The 18,074-nt window shown below is 38.4% G+C and overlaps 1 protein-coding gene and 1 long non-coding RNA gene across 2 annotated transcripts in view; both read left to right on the top strand.

Moving 5' to 3' along the window:
- LOC309610454 overlaps positions 1-18,074 on the top strand; it is a 136,534-nt gene that overhangs the window by 44,939 nt on the left and 73,521 nt on the right. The gene's annotated exons all lie outside the window — the stretch shown is intronic.
- The window catches only part of HDHD2 (haloacid dehalogenase like hydrolase domain containing 2), a gene marked incomplete at its 5' end in the record, with an annotated part of 29,363 nt that continues 23,060 nt past the window's right edge, over positions 11,772-18,074 (top strand). Inside the window, 2 exons of the mRNA XM_082353370.1 lie at positions 11,772-11,872; positions 14,658-14,866. Coding sequence (XP_082209496.1) covers positions 11,772-11,872; positions 14,658-14,866 — 310 coding nt within the window. The remainder of the gene's footprint in view (positions 11,873-14,657; positions 14,867-18,074) is intronic.

Genomic DNA, 18,074 nt, shown 5'->3' on the forward strand with positions numbered 1-18,074 from the left:
GGTGCAGGAGTAGACACAAACGAGTTGGAGAGGTAAACCAGGGCTCTGGACACCAGTGTACCTTGTTCATATTTTATCCTGGGCGCAGTGGGGAGTGAGTGCATAATAACATTTGTTGAGTGCATGCAGTGTGGTTCCAGACTTTTTCACTGGAAGCATATGGGGAAGAAAAGAGAATTTGTACTCTCCAGGGGGTGAGTATAAATATGTCCAGAGACATATTCAGAAGAGCCCCAACCTCCCAGGAGAAAATTTATATTGAAATCTTTTTTAAATATTTATGCACGTTCTTAATGATAAGCCACAGTATATCCTTACTTTGGTATAAAATGTTTTCTCATATCCTCAAATTATACTAATGCTTTAGGACTGTATCATATTTATCCTGTGATTTTTGTAGCCCTTGACACATCCATCATGTACCCCCCCGCCAGCACACACACACACACACACACACACACGCACACACCCAATCCGCATATATGACCTATAACCCAGCCTTTCTATGTGTGGAACACTGTTCACAATATATGTATTACTTCCTTTAATCTTTCAATCAACCATTAGAGGTGTTATTTCTACTTTAGAAATGAAGGAGCTCAGGCTGAGAGGTGAAGAAAATTACCCACGTGCACACAGCTAGTGAATACAAATCCAGGCATGTACAACTCCTTAGTTCTTGTACTTAACCACTGCACTGTTGCATTTCAAAAAATGGATTTGAAGCTAGAAATAGGGAGAAGAGTCGAAGCAGAGAGGACATTTAGGAAGTTGTTGAAATAGGCTAGATGAGAGATGATGATTTCAAAACTAAGATAGTTTTAGTAGCAGTGAAGAGAAGTGAGTGGATTCAGGACTGTACAGGAGGTAGCACTGACATGATTTGATTTGGCCCTTGACTGGTTAGGAAGAAGGCTTGGGAGAGTGGTGGGTACATCTATATTGATGGTGCTGCCATTCGCTCATAAGGATTGCAGGATGAAGAGCAGCTTAGAGGGTAACAAGGACTTGGATTGAGATGCCCCTGGAATATTCAAGGGGAGATGTCCTCTGAAGTATCTTGAAGAGTTCCTTTTGGGATGAGAGAGAATTTACTTTTCTTCTTTGCATTGAATATGTACCAATATCAATTGTTTATGACTTTCTAAAGTATATCCCACATAACTTGTTCAAGCCGTGCGAGATGGTGGGACGTGGACTCAATATAAACAAACATGGACCAGCTTTGAAGCCTTTTCAGTTTTCTGGGGTGATACTAATAGTTTACAATTACTAACTTGTAGTTCCGGTAACAAGTATTATAAAGATTTAGTTTATCAAGTACTAACTTGTAGTTTCGGTAACAAGTATTATAAAGATTTAGACAAGAAAAGAGATCATGGCAGAAGTGGTAAAGGCCTGTAGTGGGGCTAACTGAAGAAGTATTTTTTGAGGTTTGAGTGGTACACCTCAGTTATGTTCTTATAGGCCTCAGTCACTCTCAAATAAGCTCTATAAGAGCATTTTAGAGTTTAAAAGATATGTTCTATGGAACTGATGAAAGCGCTTTGGTAATATTAAGTCTATGTGGACCCTTCAGTAAAGATTAGAATTATCAATATTTTTATGACCGTTTAGTGGTTCTAGTTGGACAGTTTTTTCTTTTTTTGAACAGTACAATTCTTTTGTTGTTTTTCTAGTCTTGTTTATATTTTATTCTTTAATCACCTTTGGAGTTAACTTTTTTTTTTCTGGCCGGGCCACATGGCTTTCGGGATCTTAGTTCGCGGACCAGGGATCGAATCCAGGCCCCAGCAGTGAAAGCACCGAGTCCCAACAACTGGACCGCTAGGGAATTCCAAATGGAGTTAACATTTTTTAATTGAATATTAGGTGCCTCTCATAAAAGTTGGGTTTTGAGAGAAGGAATTTTAGGTTCTTTTGTATATAAAAGAGAATGCTTTGTCTACATTTTGCATAGCCTTACCTTTTGTGGTGCAATGTATTTTAAATTAAAGAATCCTTTGTCACACATCCAGATAGAGTTGCTAGCAACAGTCTAGTCTTTTGAGTAACTGTTTCCCCTCTCAGGCAGGTAATAGTTGATGCTATTGTTGATGTAATCCTCCATTTCAAGGTCATAGTAAAGATCAGAAATAGAATAACATATGAGGACTGTTATAAAAGAAAGGATTTTGCGGTGGAATCTTGATTAACCAGAGCTCTTAATATCTTTTTTTTTTTTTGCCTCTGCACTCTCCCCCCATCCCCCGGCAGATTCACTATAAAAGGCAAACAGAACCAGAGATATATTTTAAAATCAAAATACTTGATGAGGGTTATACTGATGTGTAATGATTGGACTAATTTAGTTTTTTATAAAATTAAATATATGAGAAATGACTGACTAAAACATAACAAGACTAATTTTTATGGTGAAATATGTCGTCTACACAAGAGTATGCGAAACATATGTAAGTTTTAAATAATTATAATAAAAAACACCTGTGCACTCACTGTCTAGGTCAAGAAGACCTTAGAGGCATCCTTGTGCTCCTCCTGGTTTGTATCTCCTCCCCATCGCCTGGAGGAATCACTGTCCTCACTCTTGTGTTAATCATTCCCTTGCTTCTCTTTCCAGTTTTATCACCTATGTGTGCTATAATAGGGAACCATATGGTATGTAGTCTTTTGTGACTTGATTCTTTCACTCTGTAGAAGATTTTGGAGGGTTACCTAGGATGATGTAACTGTAGTTCATTCATTTCCACTGCCTTTCGCATTCTCTGTATGAATATACCACAATTTATTTGTCCATTCTTCTGTTGATAGACATTTGTATTGTTTCCAGTTCTGGCTTTTACAAACAGTGCTGCTTTGGACATTTTTGTTTGTATTTAATGGTAGAGTATGAAAGACTCTCCCAATGATATAATACCTGGGAGTGGAACTGCTGGGTTATAGAGCATAGTGATTCCAAACCAGCTTCCAAAATGATTGTACTGTTTTATTCTCTCACTAGCAGTATAAGGGAGTTGCCTTTTTTTTTTTAACATCTTTATTGGAGTATAATTGCTTTACAATGTTGTATTAGTTTCTGCTGTATAACAAAGTGAATCAGCTATACGTATACATTTATCCCCTTATCCACCCCCTCTTGCATCTCCTTCCCACCCTCCCTATCCCGCCTCTCTAGGTGGTCACAAAGTACCGAGCTGATCTCCCTGTGCTATGCGGCTGCTTCCCACTAGCTATCTATTTTACATTTGGTAGTGTATATATGTCCATGCCACTCTCACACTTCATCCCAGCTTCCCCTTCCTCTTCCCCTTCCCTGTATCCTCAAGTCCATTCTCTACGTCTGTGTCTTTATTCCTGTCCTGCCCCTAGGTTCTTCAGAACCTTTTTTTTTTTAAATTTTTATTTATTTTTGGCTGCATTGGGTCTTCGTTGCTGCATGGGGGTTTTCTCTAGTTGTGGCGAGCGGGGTCTACTCTTCATTGCAGTGCTCGGGCTTCTTATTGCGGTGGCTTCTCGTTGCAGAGCACAGGCTCTAGGTGCGCGGGCTCAGTAGTTGTGGCTTGCGGGCTTCAAAGCGCCGGCTCAGTAGTTGTGGCGCACGGGCTTAGTTGCTCCGCGGCATGTGGGATCTTCCCGGACCAGGGCTTGAACCCATATCCCCTGCATTGGCAGGCAGATTCTTAACCACTGTGCCACCAGGGAAGCCCCAGAACCATTTTTTTTTTTTTTAGATTCCATATATATGTGTTAGCATATGGTATTTGTTTTTTTTTTTCTGACTTACTTCACTCTGTATGACAGACTCTAGGTCCATCCACCTCACTACAGATAACTCAATTTCGTTTCTTTTTATGGCTGAGTAATATTCCATTGTATATATGTGCCACATCCTCTTTATTGGTTCATCTGTCCATGGACACTTAGGCTGCTTCCTGGCTATTGTAAGTAGAGCTGCAATGAACATTGTGGTACATGACTCTTTTTTTTTTTTTTTAAATGCTGGGCTGGGCAGTGGGAAGCTGGAGACCTAAATTCGTTTTTTTGTTGTTGTTTTTTTTTTTTTTTAAACTTTGGGTTTAATTATTTATTTATGGCTGTGTTAGGTCTTCGTTTCTGTGCGAGGGCTTTCTCTGGTTGCGGCAAGTGGGGGCCACTCTTCGTCGCAGTACGCGGGCCTCTCACTATCGCGGCCTCTCTTGTTGCGGAGCACAGGCTCCAGACGCGCAGGCTCAGCAGTTGTGGCTCACGGGCCCAGTTGCTCCGCGGCATGTGGGATCTTCCCAGACCAGGGCTCGAACCCGTGTCCCCTGCATTCGCGGCAGATTCTCAACCACTGCGCCACCAGGGAAGCCCCATGACTCTTTTTGAATTATGGTTTTCTCAGGGTATATGCCCAGTAGTGGGATTGCTGGGTCATAGGGTAGTTCTATTTTTAGTTTTTTAAGGAACCTCCATACTGTTCTCCATAGTGGCTGTATCAATTTACATTCCCACCAGCAGTGCAAGAGGATTCCCTTTTCTCCACACCCTCTCCAGCATTTATTGTTTGTAGAATTTTTGATGATGGCCATTCTGACTGGTGTGAGGTGATATCTCATTGTGGTTTTGATTTGCATTTCTCTAATGATTAGTGATGTTGAGCATCCTTTCCTGTGTTTGTTGGCAATCTGTATATCTTCTTTGGAGAAATGTCTGTTTAGGTCTTCTGCCCATTTTTGGATTGAGTTGTTTGTTTTTTTGATATTGAGCTGCAGGAGCTGCTTGTATATTTTGGAGATTAAACCTTTGTCAGTTGCTTCATTTGCAAAAATATTCTCCCATTCTGAGGGTTGTCTTTTGGTCTTGTTTATGGTTTCCTTTGCTGTGCAAAAGCTTTTAAGTTTCATTAGGTCCCATTTGTTTATTTTTGTTTTTATTTCCATTTCTCTAGGAGGTGGATCAAAAAGGATCTTGCTGTGATTTATGTCATGGAGTGTTCTGCCTATGTTTTCCTCTAAGAGTTTGATAGTGTCTGGCCTTACATTTAGGTCTTTAATCAATTTTGAGTTTATTTTTGTGTATGGTGTTAGGCAGTGTTCTGATTTCATTCTTTTACATGTAGTTGTCCAGTTTTCCCAGCACCACTTATTCAAGAGGCTAGGGAGTTGCTTTTGAAAACCCTTGATATTTTCTGACTTTTAAATTTTGCCTGTCTTTTTTGTTGTAGTGATCTCATTCTGCTTTAAATTTGCATATCCTTGATTACCAGTGAGTTTTGAACATCTTCATTTGTTTATGTGCTCTTTTGTAAAGGATATGTTGATGGTTATTCATTTGTTTCATATTTGTTCCTTTTTAAAGGATATATTGAGATCCTGTGCCATTTTTCTATTGGGTTGTTTGTCTTTTTCTTAATATTTACAGTTTATATTTCCTGGATTCTGATCCTTTCTCACATGTATTACAAATTTGTTTTTCACTCTGTATATTTCTACTCTTTCTTTACAGTACTTTTGAAATATCTGTCTTTTCCTTTATTCCTTTATGCTTTTTATATCATAAGAAAGCCATTCCTACCGTCAAATCATGAAGATACTCTCCTATCTAAAAGTTTTACAGTTTTGCCTTAAACATATGGTTGTTTAATCTTCCTGGGGAAAAAACGTGTATGTGGTATGATATGGGAGTCCAATTCCATTTTTTTCTCCTATGGATAGTCAGTTGTTCTAACACCATTTTTCTTTCTTCACTGATCTCCAACACTATCTCTGTCGTATATCAAGTTTCCACACACTGGTTGGGGTAGGGGGTGGGGGGGGTCCTTTTTTGGGTTCCCTATTCTGTTCTATTGACTTTGTCTCTTTATGTGCTAATACCATAACATCTTAGTTAATTACAAGACCTGATTAATTGTCTGGATATTAGGGAAATCAAGGCTCCCATTTTCTTTCTCTTCAATCTTGGCTGAAGTGTCTTGGCTATTTGCACTGGTGTGTAAGTTTTAGAATCAGCTTATCAAGTTCCACAAAACCCTTTTTGGGATATTGATTGGAATTGCTTTGAATCTGTTGATCATTAAAAGGGAAAACTGATATCTTTGTAGTATTGGGTCCTTTAATAGATCTATCTGTATATTTGTCTTTTATGTGTCTTTCATTATAGTTTTATAATTTTGCCATAGAAGTGTTGACTTCTTTTGTTAGACTTTCCTGGTAACTGTATACTACCGTAAGTGATATCTTTTTTTAAATTAGTTTTCTAATTATTTGTTTGTGACGTAGTGACTTTTTTATATTAATTGCTATACTTTTTTACTTTGTTAGTCTGTTTTAGATTCTTGAATTTTTTGTATATACAGTCAAATCATCTATGAATAACGATAGTTTTGTGTCTTCTTTCCAATCCTTATACCTTCTTTTTCTTGACTTACTGCACTAGCTAAGGTATCATTTGCAATGTTAAATAGAAGTGGTGAAAGTAACATCCTTGTGTTATTCCCTATCTCAGTGCTTTCAGTATATTACTGAAAAGTGATATCATAGTATAAAGTATAAGTTACACACTGATAAATATCAGTATATTACTGATAAATCTAATGTTGGCTATATATAGACTTTTTGTAGATACTCTCTTATCAACTTAAAGAAGTTCCATGGCTCAATATAGTAATGATCTCAGTCTCCCAATATTGCTCTATAGATTCAGTGCAATTCTAGTCAGAATCCCAAAAGGTGGGTTTTGGTGTTTGTTTTGATGGAAAATAACAGGCATCAGCATAGATGAATCTCAGAAATACAATGTTGAGCAGAACATGAAAGTTGCAAAATTATGACTTCATTTTTATAAAGTTAAAAGACATTAAAGCTGTGTGACAGGTAAAAATATAAAGAAAAGCAAGAAAATGATTATCACAGAGTTCATTATGTTAATTACTTCTGGGAGGTAGGACAGGAATGTAATTGAAGGGGCTCATATAGGACCCTCAGCAGTATTGACAGTGTTCTAATCTTAAACTAGGGACTGGCTAAACACACAAGTTTCATTTTTTATATTACTATTATTATTAGGTATGAAAATGTCTTTCTTTTGCCTTCAGCCCATTTTTAAGAGAGATCTTTGTAAAATTTGTTTTCCTCCAAAAGTTGAAAATTTGTAAAAATATTGCAATGAAAACCATATACCTTTCACCAAAATTCACTAATTGTTAATATTTTGCTATATTTGTTTTATGTTTCTCTCATGCATTACACTTATTTGTCATGTCTTTTCACATTCCTTTAATTTAAAACAGTTCCCCAGCCCCTTCTTTGTCTTTTATGACATTGATATTTTTGAAAAGCTCAAGTTAGTTGTTTTATACAATTTGGAATTGTCTCATGTTTCCCTCATGATTGATTTGTGTTAAACATTTTTGGAAGAAATTCTACAAAGGCAGGACGACTACAGTGGTCTTCTCAGGAAGCACATAGTGTCAGTTTTTCCCATTATTAATGGTGTTACTTTGATCATTTGGTTAAGGGGGTATCTGGCTGTTTTCTCCACTGTAAAAGTATCTTTTTCCTTTGTAGTTAGTGGAGAATCTTAATTTGTGGGTGATTATTTGAGCCTGAGTGATTAAACAGTTGACCCTTGAATAGTGTGGCTTTGAACCACGTAGGTCCACTTATACTTGGATATTTTTCAGTAGTAGATTCCAAGGATGCTACACAGTCACTGGTTGGTTGAATCCAAGGATGCAGACGAACCCTGGATGTGGAAGGTGGACTCTAAGTTATGCATGAATTAACCCCTGCATTGTTCAAGGGTCAACTGTACTATTCCCCAACAATTTTTCATCCAATGGTTTTATCATGTGTTACTCATTTCTGTTATTTTTTCTTTTTGGTGCCCCAGATTTGGCTAGTTGGAACCCCTGGTTCATGTGTCCTTTTGTCCACCTGTGATCTGGTAAAACAGTATGTTGGCTCACCTTGTATTTTGGCTGACCCAGTCCAGGTTTTCTTTAGTGCACTTTAGCTGCGCTCATAGCTCTTGGAGTCTTGTTGCTTCTTGTTCCTTTTAGTGGGCGGTGCTAAGAAATGTATATATATTTAAATTGCAAATTCATAATGACACCTCTGATTCCAAACCAACACAGGGTTCTTCCTGTCCTCCCATTCCATGTTTATAGCTCTTTTCTTCCATTTAAGAACCCTAATTTTTTTAAACATCAACAATATATTTATACTGATTTGCTCAGTCCTATAACATGCACGAATTATTTTGGAACTCATACCATTATCAACAACAAACTTACTAAGTAAAGTTCAAGATTTCCTTGCAGTTCTTTTGTCCTTTGCATATATCCTATGGCAGGGCTAGAGTCAGCACTCTGCAGAAGTTGTCTTAGATTAGTTTGTGTTTGTATTCCATTTTAGGGCTGGTTTTGTTTAAGTTAGAATATATAAACCATTAACATGGTTCAAAGTCAAAACTAAGCTTGGGCAAGTTAGTAACTTCTCAGTGTCTCAATTTCCTCCTCTGTAGGATTTCAATGATGTAGTAAAGACTACAGAGCGTTTAACACAGTGCAGAACACCTACAGCATCCAATAAATATGAGCTGTTCTTATTTCCCTTCTTTCTTTATGAATTCCTCCCAGTCGCTTCTCTTGCTTTTTACTTTTCCTGGTTTGTGACCCCAGGCTATGCATGGGGTGGGGTAGGTGGGCAGGTGGAGGGAGGTACCTGTTACACAGGGATGAGTGGGAAGGAAGAGCGCACATCCTTTATGTTCCTACTCTGTGCTTATCACTGCCAGGCATTGTCTTTAACTCAGCGAACCCTCACATCCCTGCAGGGTCTTTACAAGTATTCTTCCTCTTATACAGACGAAGAAATGGAGGCTTAGGGTGATGAATGCTCTTGCCCAAGGTTACTCAGCTAATCCTGGACCCTGGACCTACCTCACCCTCACCACCTGGCCCTGCTTTCCCCACCTTCTGCATCTCCCTCACTTAGGACCCAGGTTCTAGCTCACTGAAGGGAAACCCCGCTCCGGTTTGGGGAGCACATATAAGGAACAGAGCAGGCCTGGATCCAGCCGGAGCACCGTCTCTATGCCTTCCTCCCTCTGTATCCCTACCCAGTCTGGACCATGCTGACAGCTGATGCTGTGGGAAAATGCAGTTGTCTCCAATATGCCCAGTGGCAATAATCAGCAGCTAGCACTTGCCAGCAATTGGCTACAGTTCTGGGTTCAGTCTGGGTTTATTTTTTGTATTTATACCTTGTGTGCAGAGATAGCTGACTTGGAGTAGGAGCGGGGTCTGGAAAATGAGAGGAGCAAAGGAGCTAAAAGCTAGAAGCTGGGAGGGAATTCAGGGGTCATCTTTGCTATCCCTCTGCTTCCTGACAGGACTACACCTAGGGGAAAGCAACATTTAAAAGGGTAACACTGGGCACTCTGGAGTACTGCTGGCAGCTTTGGGAGATGGACCCAGCAGGGACTAGCAGGCCGATGTTGAAGAAGAGAAAATCGGGGCGGGGGGTAGTGGTATGTGATACACTGATTCTTTCATCCCAGGTTGCCCAACTGTAGGCAGTAAAGTTTGAGGATTCGGGACTTCCCTGGTGGTCCAGTGGTTAAGACTTCGCCTTCTAATGCAGGGATGCATGTTCGATCCCTGGTTGGGGAGCTAAGATTCCACATGCCTCGCAGCCAAAAAACCAAAAAAAAAAAAAAAAAAGATTGAGGCCTCATCTTGCCTCCCTGCCCCACATATTGAAGAGAAACTTAAAACCAGAGAAGGCACTAGACCAAGGTCACACAGTGAATTTGAGGCAGAACCAGGACCAACACCTGGGCCTGGTGACTGCCAGTCCTGAGCTCTCACAATGACATCTCAGAGGGAGCTAGCTAGGAGAGAGAGGTCTTGCCCTCCATCCGCCATGTGTCCCATGGATGTCATAAACCACCTGAGAACTCTTCTGGTAGAATTCTCCACAAATTCTTGTTCATTGACTACTTAATATCTCCCCTGGTTCTTTCCCCCTTTTCTCTCTGCTTCTCACTTTAAAGAAGATGGCTCTTCCAGCTCTGCTGTCACATCAGGGCTTGACATAGTAAGTGCTCAGTACACATTTGCCCTATGAAGATACAATGAATGGGGCAACTTGGCAACATCCTGTAAGGGTGAAGATGAGCACATGCCCTCAGACTAAGGAAGGCCCCAGAGAAATGTTCACACACACGGCCACCAGGAGACATGCAGAAGGATGTTCATAGAGGCGCTCTTCACTATAATAAAATGTGCAAAACTACCTAAGTCTTCATGATCAGGAGAAAAGATAAATTGTGTTTTCACACAATGGAATACCACACAGCAGTGAAAAATGAATGACCTATATCTACATGTGTTAACATGGCTACATCTCACAAACAGTGTGGAGTGGTAAAGCAAGTCATGAAGTGTCCGTAGAAGAACAGTAATACAAAGCTTTCAGCACATCAGAATCAGGAAAGTAGTAACCTTGGGGAGGGGGAGAAGTGGAATCAGATCAGAGAGGGTACACAGAGGGCTCCAACTCCTTCAATGATGTTTTATTTTTGAAGCCGAATGATGGGTAAAGGGGGTTGTATTATCCTTGATACCCTTTGTATGTCTGAAATATTTTATTCTAAAAAAAATTTTTAATGGAAAAAAGAATAAGTTTAAAAAAACTAAAAATGAAGTCCCATCCTATTCTCTTTAGCTTCCACACTATTCTTACCCACTCCCTTATTATCTTTAAACCACAGATATACCTTATGCTCCACTGTATATATGATATAGCTCATAATAAACATATTTTAAAGGGAAAATATGCAAAAGGAAAGTCAGACATTGTAAGGTAAGGAAAACATCTCCTGACTAAAGTTGCTGTGTAACTTGAAATTTCCTCCTCACTGACCAGTATAAATACTGGTAGCTCTTTGGCCATATATGCTGCTTCAGGATATAACAATGGAGATGGGCTATTAGAACATTTCATTGTATATAACCAAAGAGGAAAAAGATTTTGCCAGTGATTTAGGGCTTCCTTCCATGCACCCATTCTTCAGAGTACATTTTCTCATATTTAAAAGTAAATGAATGAATTGTTCCACGAAGAGTTATTTTAAGAAACCTGAAGTAAATAGTAACCTCTTTTTTTAACATTTTCCTTCCTATGGTTTTAATTTAAGACTGAAAAAAAAAACCCTAACCATTATAAAAGTTTTATGGATCAAATTTGGATTTTTGATTTTTTTTTTAAATTTATTTATTTATTCATTTATTTAATTTTTGGCTGCATTGGGTCTTCGCTGCTGCACGTGTGTTTTCTCTAGTTGCTGAGAGCGGGGGCTACTCTTTGTTGCGGTGTGCGGGCTTCTCATTGCAGTGGCTTCTCGTTGCAGAGCACGGGCTCTAGGTGCACAGGCTTCAGCAGTTGTGGCACGTGGGCTCAGTAGTTGTGGCACATGGGCTCTAGAGTGCAGGCTCAGTAGTTGTGGCGCATGGGCTTAGTTGCTCCGCGGCATGTGGGATCTTCCCAGACCAGGGCTCGAACCCGTGTCCCCTGCATTAGCAGGCGGATTCTTAACCACTGTGCCACCAGGGAAGCCCCTGGATTTTTTATTTTTAAAAAACTTTTTTTCTGAAAGGGAGGCAGCTTAACACTAAGTATCTTTCTAGATATGAATGATATTTTGAAGACTTACCAGCTTTTAATTGTCCATTGTTTCCTAAAGTGTATTTTTAATTTCATTTGCTCTCTCTTAGGGAATGAAGGATGGCAGCACGCCGTGCATTAAAAGCTGTTTTGGTGGATCTCAGTGGCACACTTCACATTGAAGATACAGCTGTGCCAGGCGCACAGGAAGCTCTTCAAAGGCAAGCTATCCTCCACGTTCAGCTGACAAATATGTTTGTAGGTGCCGTTTTACCAAGGCAGATCATTAGCTGAATGGATGGCCTTAAGGTGGCATTTCACCAGTTTACCATACATACAGGAACTGCCTTGGGTTTAGCTAGAAGATGTATGCATTGTAATATCTTCCAAACATTGTTCTCTAAGCCTTTTGTTAGGTTTGGCCTTTTGATTTAGTCTTTTTGTTCTTTATGTGTATCTTTTTCTAAGTCAGTAGTGTAAATTTGGGAATGAAAACTCGAGACTCTGAAATGTGGAATAAGTAGCGTTGGAAAAATCACAAATGAATCCTGGAATCACAAAAAGAAATACACACATATATAAAGCCATAGTTCCGCGTACTCTTTTTCAGCTAAGCTCTAACACTGAGTGTGCAGCTGCTCAACTAAAATTTAATTAAGGAACTTGAAATTTTAGAATTATTTCCATTAACTAAACTTAATGCTTTTGAAGGTTAGAGATTGTCTTACATTTCTGATGCGTCACCATAAGTCTAGATACAAAATACATAATGAAAGCTTGTTAAAGTGAACTGAATATGAATGTTTGTTCCTCAAAACAGTACTCCTCAGTACAACAGAACTAGTAATGTTATTCAGCATCTCATCTTCAAATAATTTAGGAGTTTTCAAAATCAACAATACTTAGCATGTGGTGCTTTATCATTTTCAAACCTTACAATATTCACAAAGTATGCTGTTGATAAGGAAATCTAGTGACTAGTATCACAGTGCCAGGTATTACGGCAAGAGATCAACACTGACTTGGCACTCTCTCAAGGAGCTTACTGTCCATTTGGAGCTTCAATAAGTGTGAAGAGATTTTAGATCTGGTAGGCGTCATTTGGAAGCTGTTGACTTAGCCAGCAGTCATGACATTCATTTTACAGGTGGACAACAACATGTTTAAAGCCTGAAGTAAATCAGTTGGAGACGGGGACTTTCTCTTGACTCCTTGCCATGGTCTCTCTCAGACTTTCTAGGGAAAAGGATGTCTGTCGATCAGTCTCCTCTCCTGTTGGACAAGAGCTTTTACTGCTTCAAAGATGAGCTTTCTGCTCTGGATGGAAAGAAAAATCTTATTTCTGGTGAACAATGAATGACATCTCTAAGTACCTCTGTAAACTATGAGCCTGCCATTCTGGAGGGGCAGGAGCGTACAGATTGTTCTCTCACTGACACTGGCGGGTTTCCATCCCAGAGAGATTGCTATACTGTCACTGCCAGTTTTGGTTTCTATAGAAACAAACAGACTAAGGGAAGTTGAGGGACTAGCAAAAAGAAAAGGTTTTTAAAATGCTCGTTAAAAATGATATGATCATTTCAGTACTTAGACTTGTTCATTTTTAAGATAATAGTTATGTTGAAGTATTCAATTTCTTTTGAGAGATAAACTACCAAATTTAATGTGTTTTTCAGAAAAGCTACTATACAGATATTATAGAGATAATCATGATTATAATGAACTATTTAATCATATAAATATGAATGGTCTTTGAATTCTTTTTTTTTTTTTTTTTTTTTAATTTTTATTTATTTATTTATTTATGGCTGTGCTGGGTCTTCGTTTCTGTGTGAGGGCTTTCTCTATTTGCGGCAAGTGGGGGCCACTCTTCATCGCGGTGCGCGGGCCTCTCACTATCGCGGCCTCTCTTGTTGCGGAGCACAGGCTCCAGACGCGCAGGCTCAGCAGTTGTGACTCACGGGCCCAGTCGCTCCACGGCATGTGGGATCTTCCCAGACCAGGGCTCGAACCCGTGTCCCCTGCATTGGCGGGCAGACTCTCAACCACTGCGCCACCAGGGAAGCCCCTTTGAATTCTTGAAAATCTCTTTTCTGTTTTATTTGCTTGCTTATTTTAAATTGTGGATAGTGCTTTATGCCTTGTGTCTATTTGGGGCAGGTATAAGATAAAAAGCAACAGGGCATTAATATAAAAATTTTAATTGTAGATAAATTATTTTTAGGTTAAAGGACTGTAGGACCAAGAAAATAATTTTTGTTTTGAAAGAAAGCTGGACTATCATGAATTCTTTCTCTGATACCTGATTGCCAGTTTAGGTTCCAAAAGCAGATTATGGAATCAAAAGTAGTTCAAAGGGAAAACACATTCCAGTCTGTAAAAATGGAATGTTTCTTTCTCCAAGTAGTTTCTGTTTGTAAACTTAGTAGCACATTAGGGCTTAGCCAGTGTCTAATTGGCTAAGAAGAAGGAAGAACTCTTGAGGTGTCCTCTGTTCTCTTAGTATAGGGGGTCAGATCCTGTCTAGGACGTAGGCTGGAGTTCTTGTCACAGCCCCACTGCTGCCCCGCTGTGTACAGCTGAGCCCAGTCATTAATCCTCTAGGCCTGAGTTTTCTCGTCTTCAGAAGGTTACACTAGTAGATAATCTCTAAGATAACTTTCACCTCTCATATTCTGTGAGTATGGTGGTTACTAAGTGTTGGGTTTTTTTGTTTTGTTTTTGTTTTTGTTTTTTACTTCTTTACTAAAACCCTGTAGTTAAATTCAGTTAAAGTATAGAAGGCCCTTGAAAAGGTAGACTTTACAGCCTTTGGAGATGAAGCAGTCCACAGGGTGTGGATAATCTGTAAGCAATTTTGAATAGATTATAAAACCTACTGGCCACAAAAACACTTACTCAGTGACTTACCCTTAATTTTCTGACCTTTGGCAAGTGCTACCAAATTAGGTTTTATGGAGCTGGAATGTAAAATTGCCTATTGACACCTGAATTTTACTTTTCCAGGTTACGTGCTACTTCTGTAATGGTTAGGTTTGTGACCAATACAACCAAAGAGAGCAAGAAAGACCTCTTGGAAAGATTGAAAAAATTGGAGTTTGATATCTCTGAAGATGAAATATTCACTTCTCTGACTGCAGCCAGAAACCTGGTAGAGCAGAAACAAGTCCGACCCATGCTGCTGGTTGATGATCGGGCCCTACCTGATTTTAAAGGTAGGAGAAATTCGGAAAGAGTTAAAAATTGGTTCTTCACATCTGCTTATAAATCTTTCTTAAAACTGGATGTTTAGAAGTGTTTAGTCAGATTTTCTCTGTCAACAGTAGTTTGAATCTAAATTGGTGTTTCTCAAACCTGTTTTGACTGCACTCCAAAATAAGTGAAACACATTACATAGAAATCCAGGACGTATGTATGTGTATTTGTGTATGTTAAGCAATACTCTTACTTGTGAGGTGTACTCTGTTTTCCATTTGGTTTACTTAACTGTGTGATTTTGGTGCTGCTTAGAGTCCTCCAGATTAGTTTCACCATCTCCTAATGGATCACGGCCCACAGTTTGAAAAAACACAGGTTAAGATTTCTTTAAGTATTATAATCGTCATTCCTGGAGCCACTGTATTAGTTTGACTATATGAGATAAACCAAGGTCAACTTGTTTAAAAATAGATGTCATTCTGTATGGTGTGAAGTTTTTGCAATGACCATGAAATATTTTCAATCAAGAGAAAATAAAACTTTTCTCTTTGGAAAAATTAACAAACTGGAAAAATATCCTTGTGTTATGAAGCTTTGCCACACTGCTTTTTGTAGATGATACTCAGAGTGAAATACACAATATAGAAAAAATGGGTATAAATACATCATTATAAAACCATGTGATAGCTTTACAAATAATGATTAGAGAACTTCAGCATGGATATATGGTTAGGCAGAACCTCAAAACTTATACTATCAGGAAATATAACTGTATATCAATCAGAGTTTGCAAAAAACAGAAACCAACTTTGGGTGAATTAAACAGAAAGTAAATTTATTAAAAGATCTGACTGCTGACAGGATATAAAATGGCACAACTCCTGCAGAGAGGAATTTGGCAGTAGCTCTCAAAATTGCGTGTGAAGCAGTACTGCCTCTTGTAGGAATCTATCTCCAAGAAGCAGTGACAAAAATGTGCAAGGACATATGAATAAGGTAGGCTGTTCATTATGACCTTATTTGTAATAACAAAAGATTGGAAACAACCCAAATGTTCATTGGAAGAGACTGATTAAAACTATGAAATGTCCACAAAATGGAATGCTTTGTAGCTGAAAGATAAGTAATGGCAAATTCTGTATCCTGATAAGAGTGATCTTCATAGGATATATTAAGTGAAAAAATTATGGTATAGAAAGCCTTACACGCTTTTTTCTGTGTAAGAAAATGAGAGGAAAATGGATATAAATGTATTTGTCTTATATTTGTGAAAGGAAGCTGAAGGAAGATAAATGAAAAACTAGTAAAAATGGTTATCTAAAGGAGGAGGGTGGGAAGAGGAGAGGTGATTTCTCTAAAAGTATGTTATTATCTAGTTTTGACTTTGGAACCATGTAAATATTTTACATATTTAAAAGACAATTAAAAAGTTAAAAACAAACCAATCCCTGAAAACCAAAAACAGATTGAAACAAATGAACTCTATATAAAGTTGGTGACATAACCACTCAGAGAAAAGAATTACTTCAGATGACTTTAAAATTCAGTGGTTTGACAGTTCATTCATGGGGGGATCAATTCTAAGGATAAAAGAACTGCAAAGAAATCTAAAACTGCATTCACTAGTATTAGTGTTACTAGTAGTGTTGATATTATTTTGTAATTATAGATGTATTATAGGATAAAGTAATAGTTACGCTAGTATTGTTAGTACTCCAGATTTTAAGTGTAAGTGAAAAGAGATAGAAATATAAAAATCAAATGAGGTATGTATTAATTTTGAATTAAAAATATTATCAACTCCCTTGTTCTCTGAAAAAGTACATATTATCTAGATCTTCTACTAAAAAGGCATAGAAGCAGTGAAGCCCAGTGGTCAGACTGGTGTCTACTATGGTTTCCCACTTTAGTTCCTTGGAGAAATGGGTGATTCCAGATCTGGGCAGGCGTTGTATAAATGAGTCTGGGATAACTAATTGTTAGCAAGGAAACTGTTGAAAACTAATAAGGTCATGCCTAAAGGACACTGAAGCCAATTTGAAGGGATAGTTTGAGCGTCAAAAAGAATACTGATTGCAATAGATTGTAACGCATCATACATGTAAAAAGTTCAAAATGATGTTCAACCCCACAAAACTCATTGGCCACTATGGGAAGTTGTTGGGGCAGTAACTCATTCTGAAAATGGATAAATGAAACAAGCATTTATCCTGCCTTTCCTATTTTAACTATATTTTATAGCAACGAAACATTTGATGAGGGTAAGTTCTTTATAGAAGAATTATAGCTAGTAAATGCAAAAGGAATGGCAGAATTAGAAAATCACCATTTGGCAAACCCTAGTGAAATAGGCAACAATATCAATAGATTTTAAACACATTAGGTGAAGAGTTGATGGGGAACTTCAAAATGGAGGAATCAGGCTGACACCACTTGAACCTATTGATCAGTCTTAACATCACTGGAAGTAGAACAAGCAGAACCCTTGTGCTTCGTGATGTGATATAATTGGAAATTCATAGCATTGCCTATAAGTACTCTTGCCTAGTAATTGAATGTGAACTTATGAAGCCTCTAGATTCAATTACTGGTTTGTAGGAAATAATAAGAGTAAAGGAATAAATTAAATAATATCACAAGCAATCAGCCAAATCCAGAATGTGGGACCTTCTCCAAGATTAATGATCTAGTTGCTCCAGTAAGTGGAGAGGAATGTTGCTGTAGAATGAGATGTAAAAGATAACAATCAAATAACAATATATGGACCTTGTTGGGTGCCAATTACATATCAGATGTAAAAAGACATTTTGAGACATTTGGAGAGATTCAAATGTGGACTAGGTATATGATATTAAAGAATTATTATGAACTTTGTTGGTGTAATAATGTTAAGGTGGGTTTTCTTTTTTAGGTCTTTATCAGTTAATGATACGTACTGAAATATGAAAGGGTGAGATGATACTGGAATATACTTAAAAGACTTTAAAAAATGTAGAGAATGGTAAATAAGACTGGCAAAACGTTGATGACTGCTAAAGCTGGGTGATGGGTTCATCAGGGCTCATTATGAGCTAGTCTTTCTGTTTTTTAATATTTTTTAAATGTCCATGACAAAAAGAAAAAAGACTGTAGCCCACAGAACTAACTGCCCAGGGGAGCTGGAGATTAGCCTCAGGGGCTGTGCGCTGAGGAGCAGCGTGCGACGTCTCATGCAGAACTGATCCG

This window comes from Balaenoptera borealis (assembly GCF_965194805.1).
Source record: "Balaenoptera borealis genome assembly, chromosome: 14".
Taxonomy (NCBI): domain Eukaryota; kingdom Metazoa; phylum Chordata; class Mammalia; order Artiodactyla; family Balaenopteridae; genus Balaenoptera; species Balaenoptera borealis.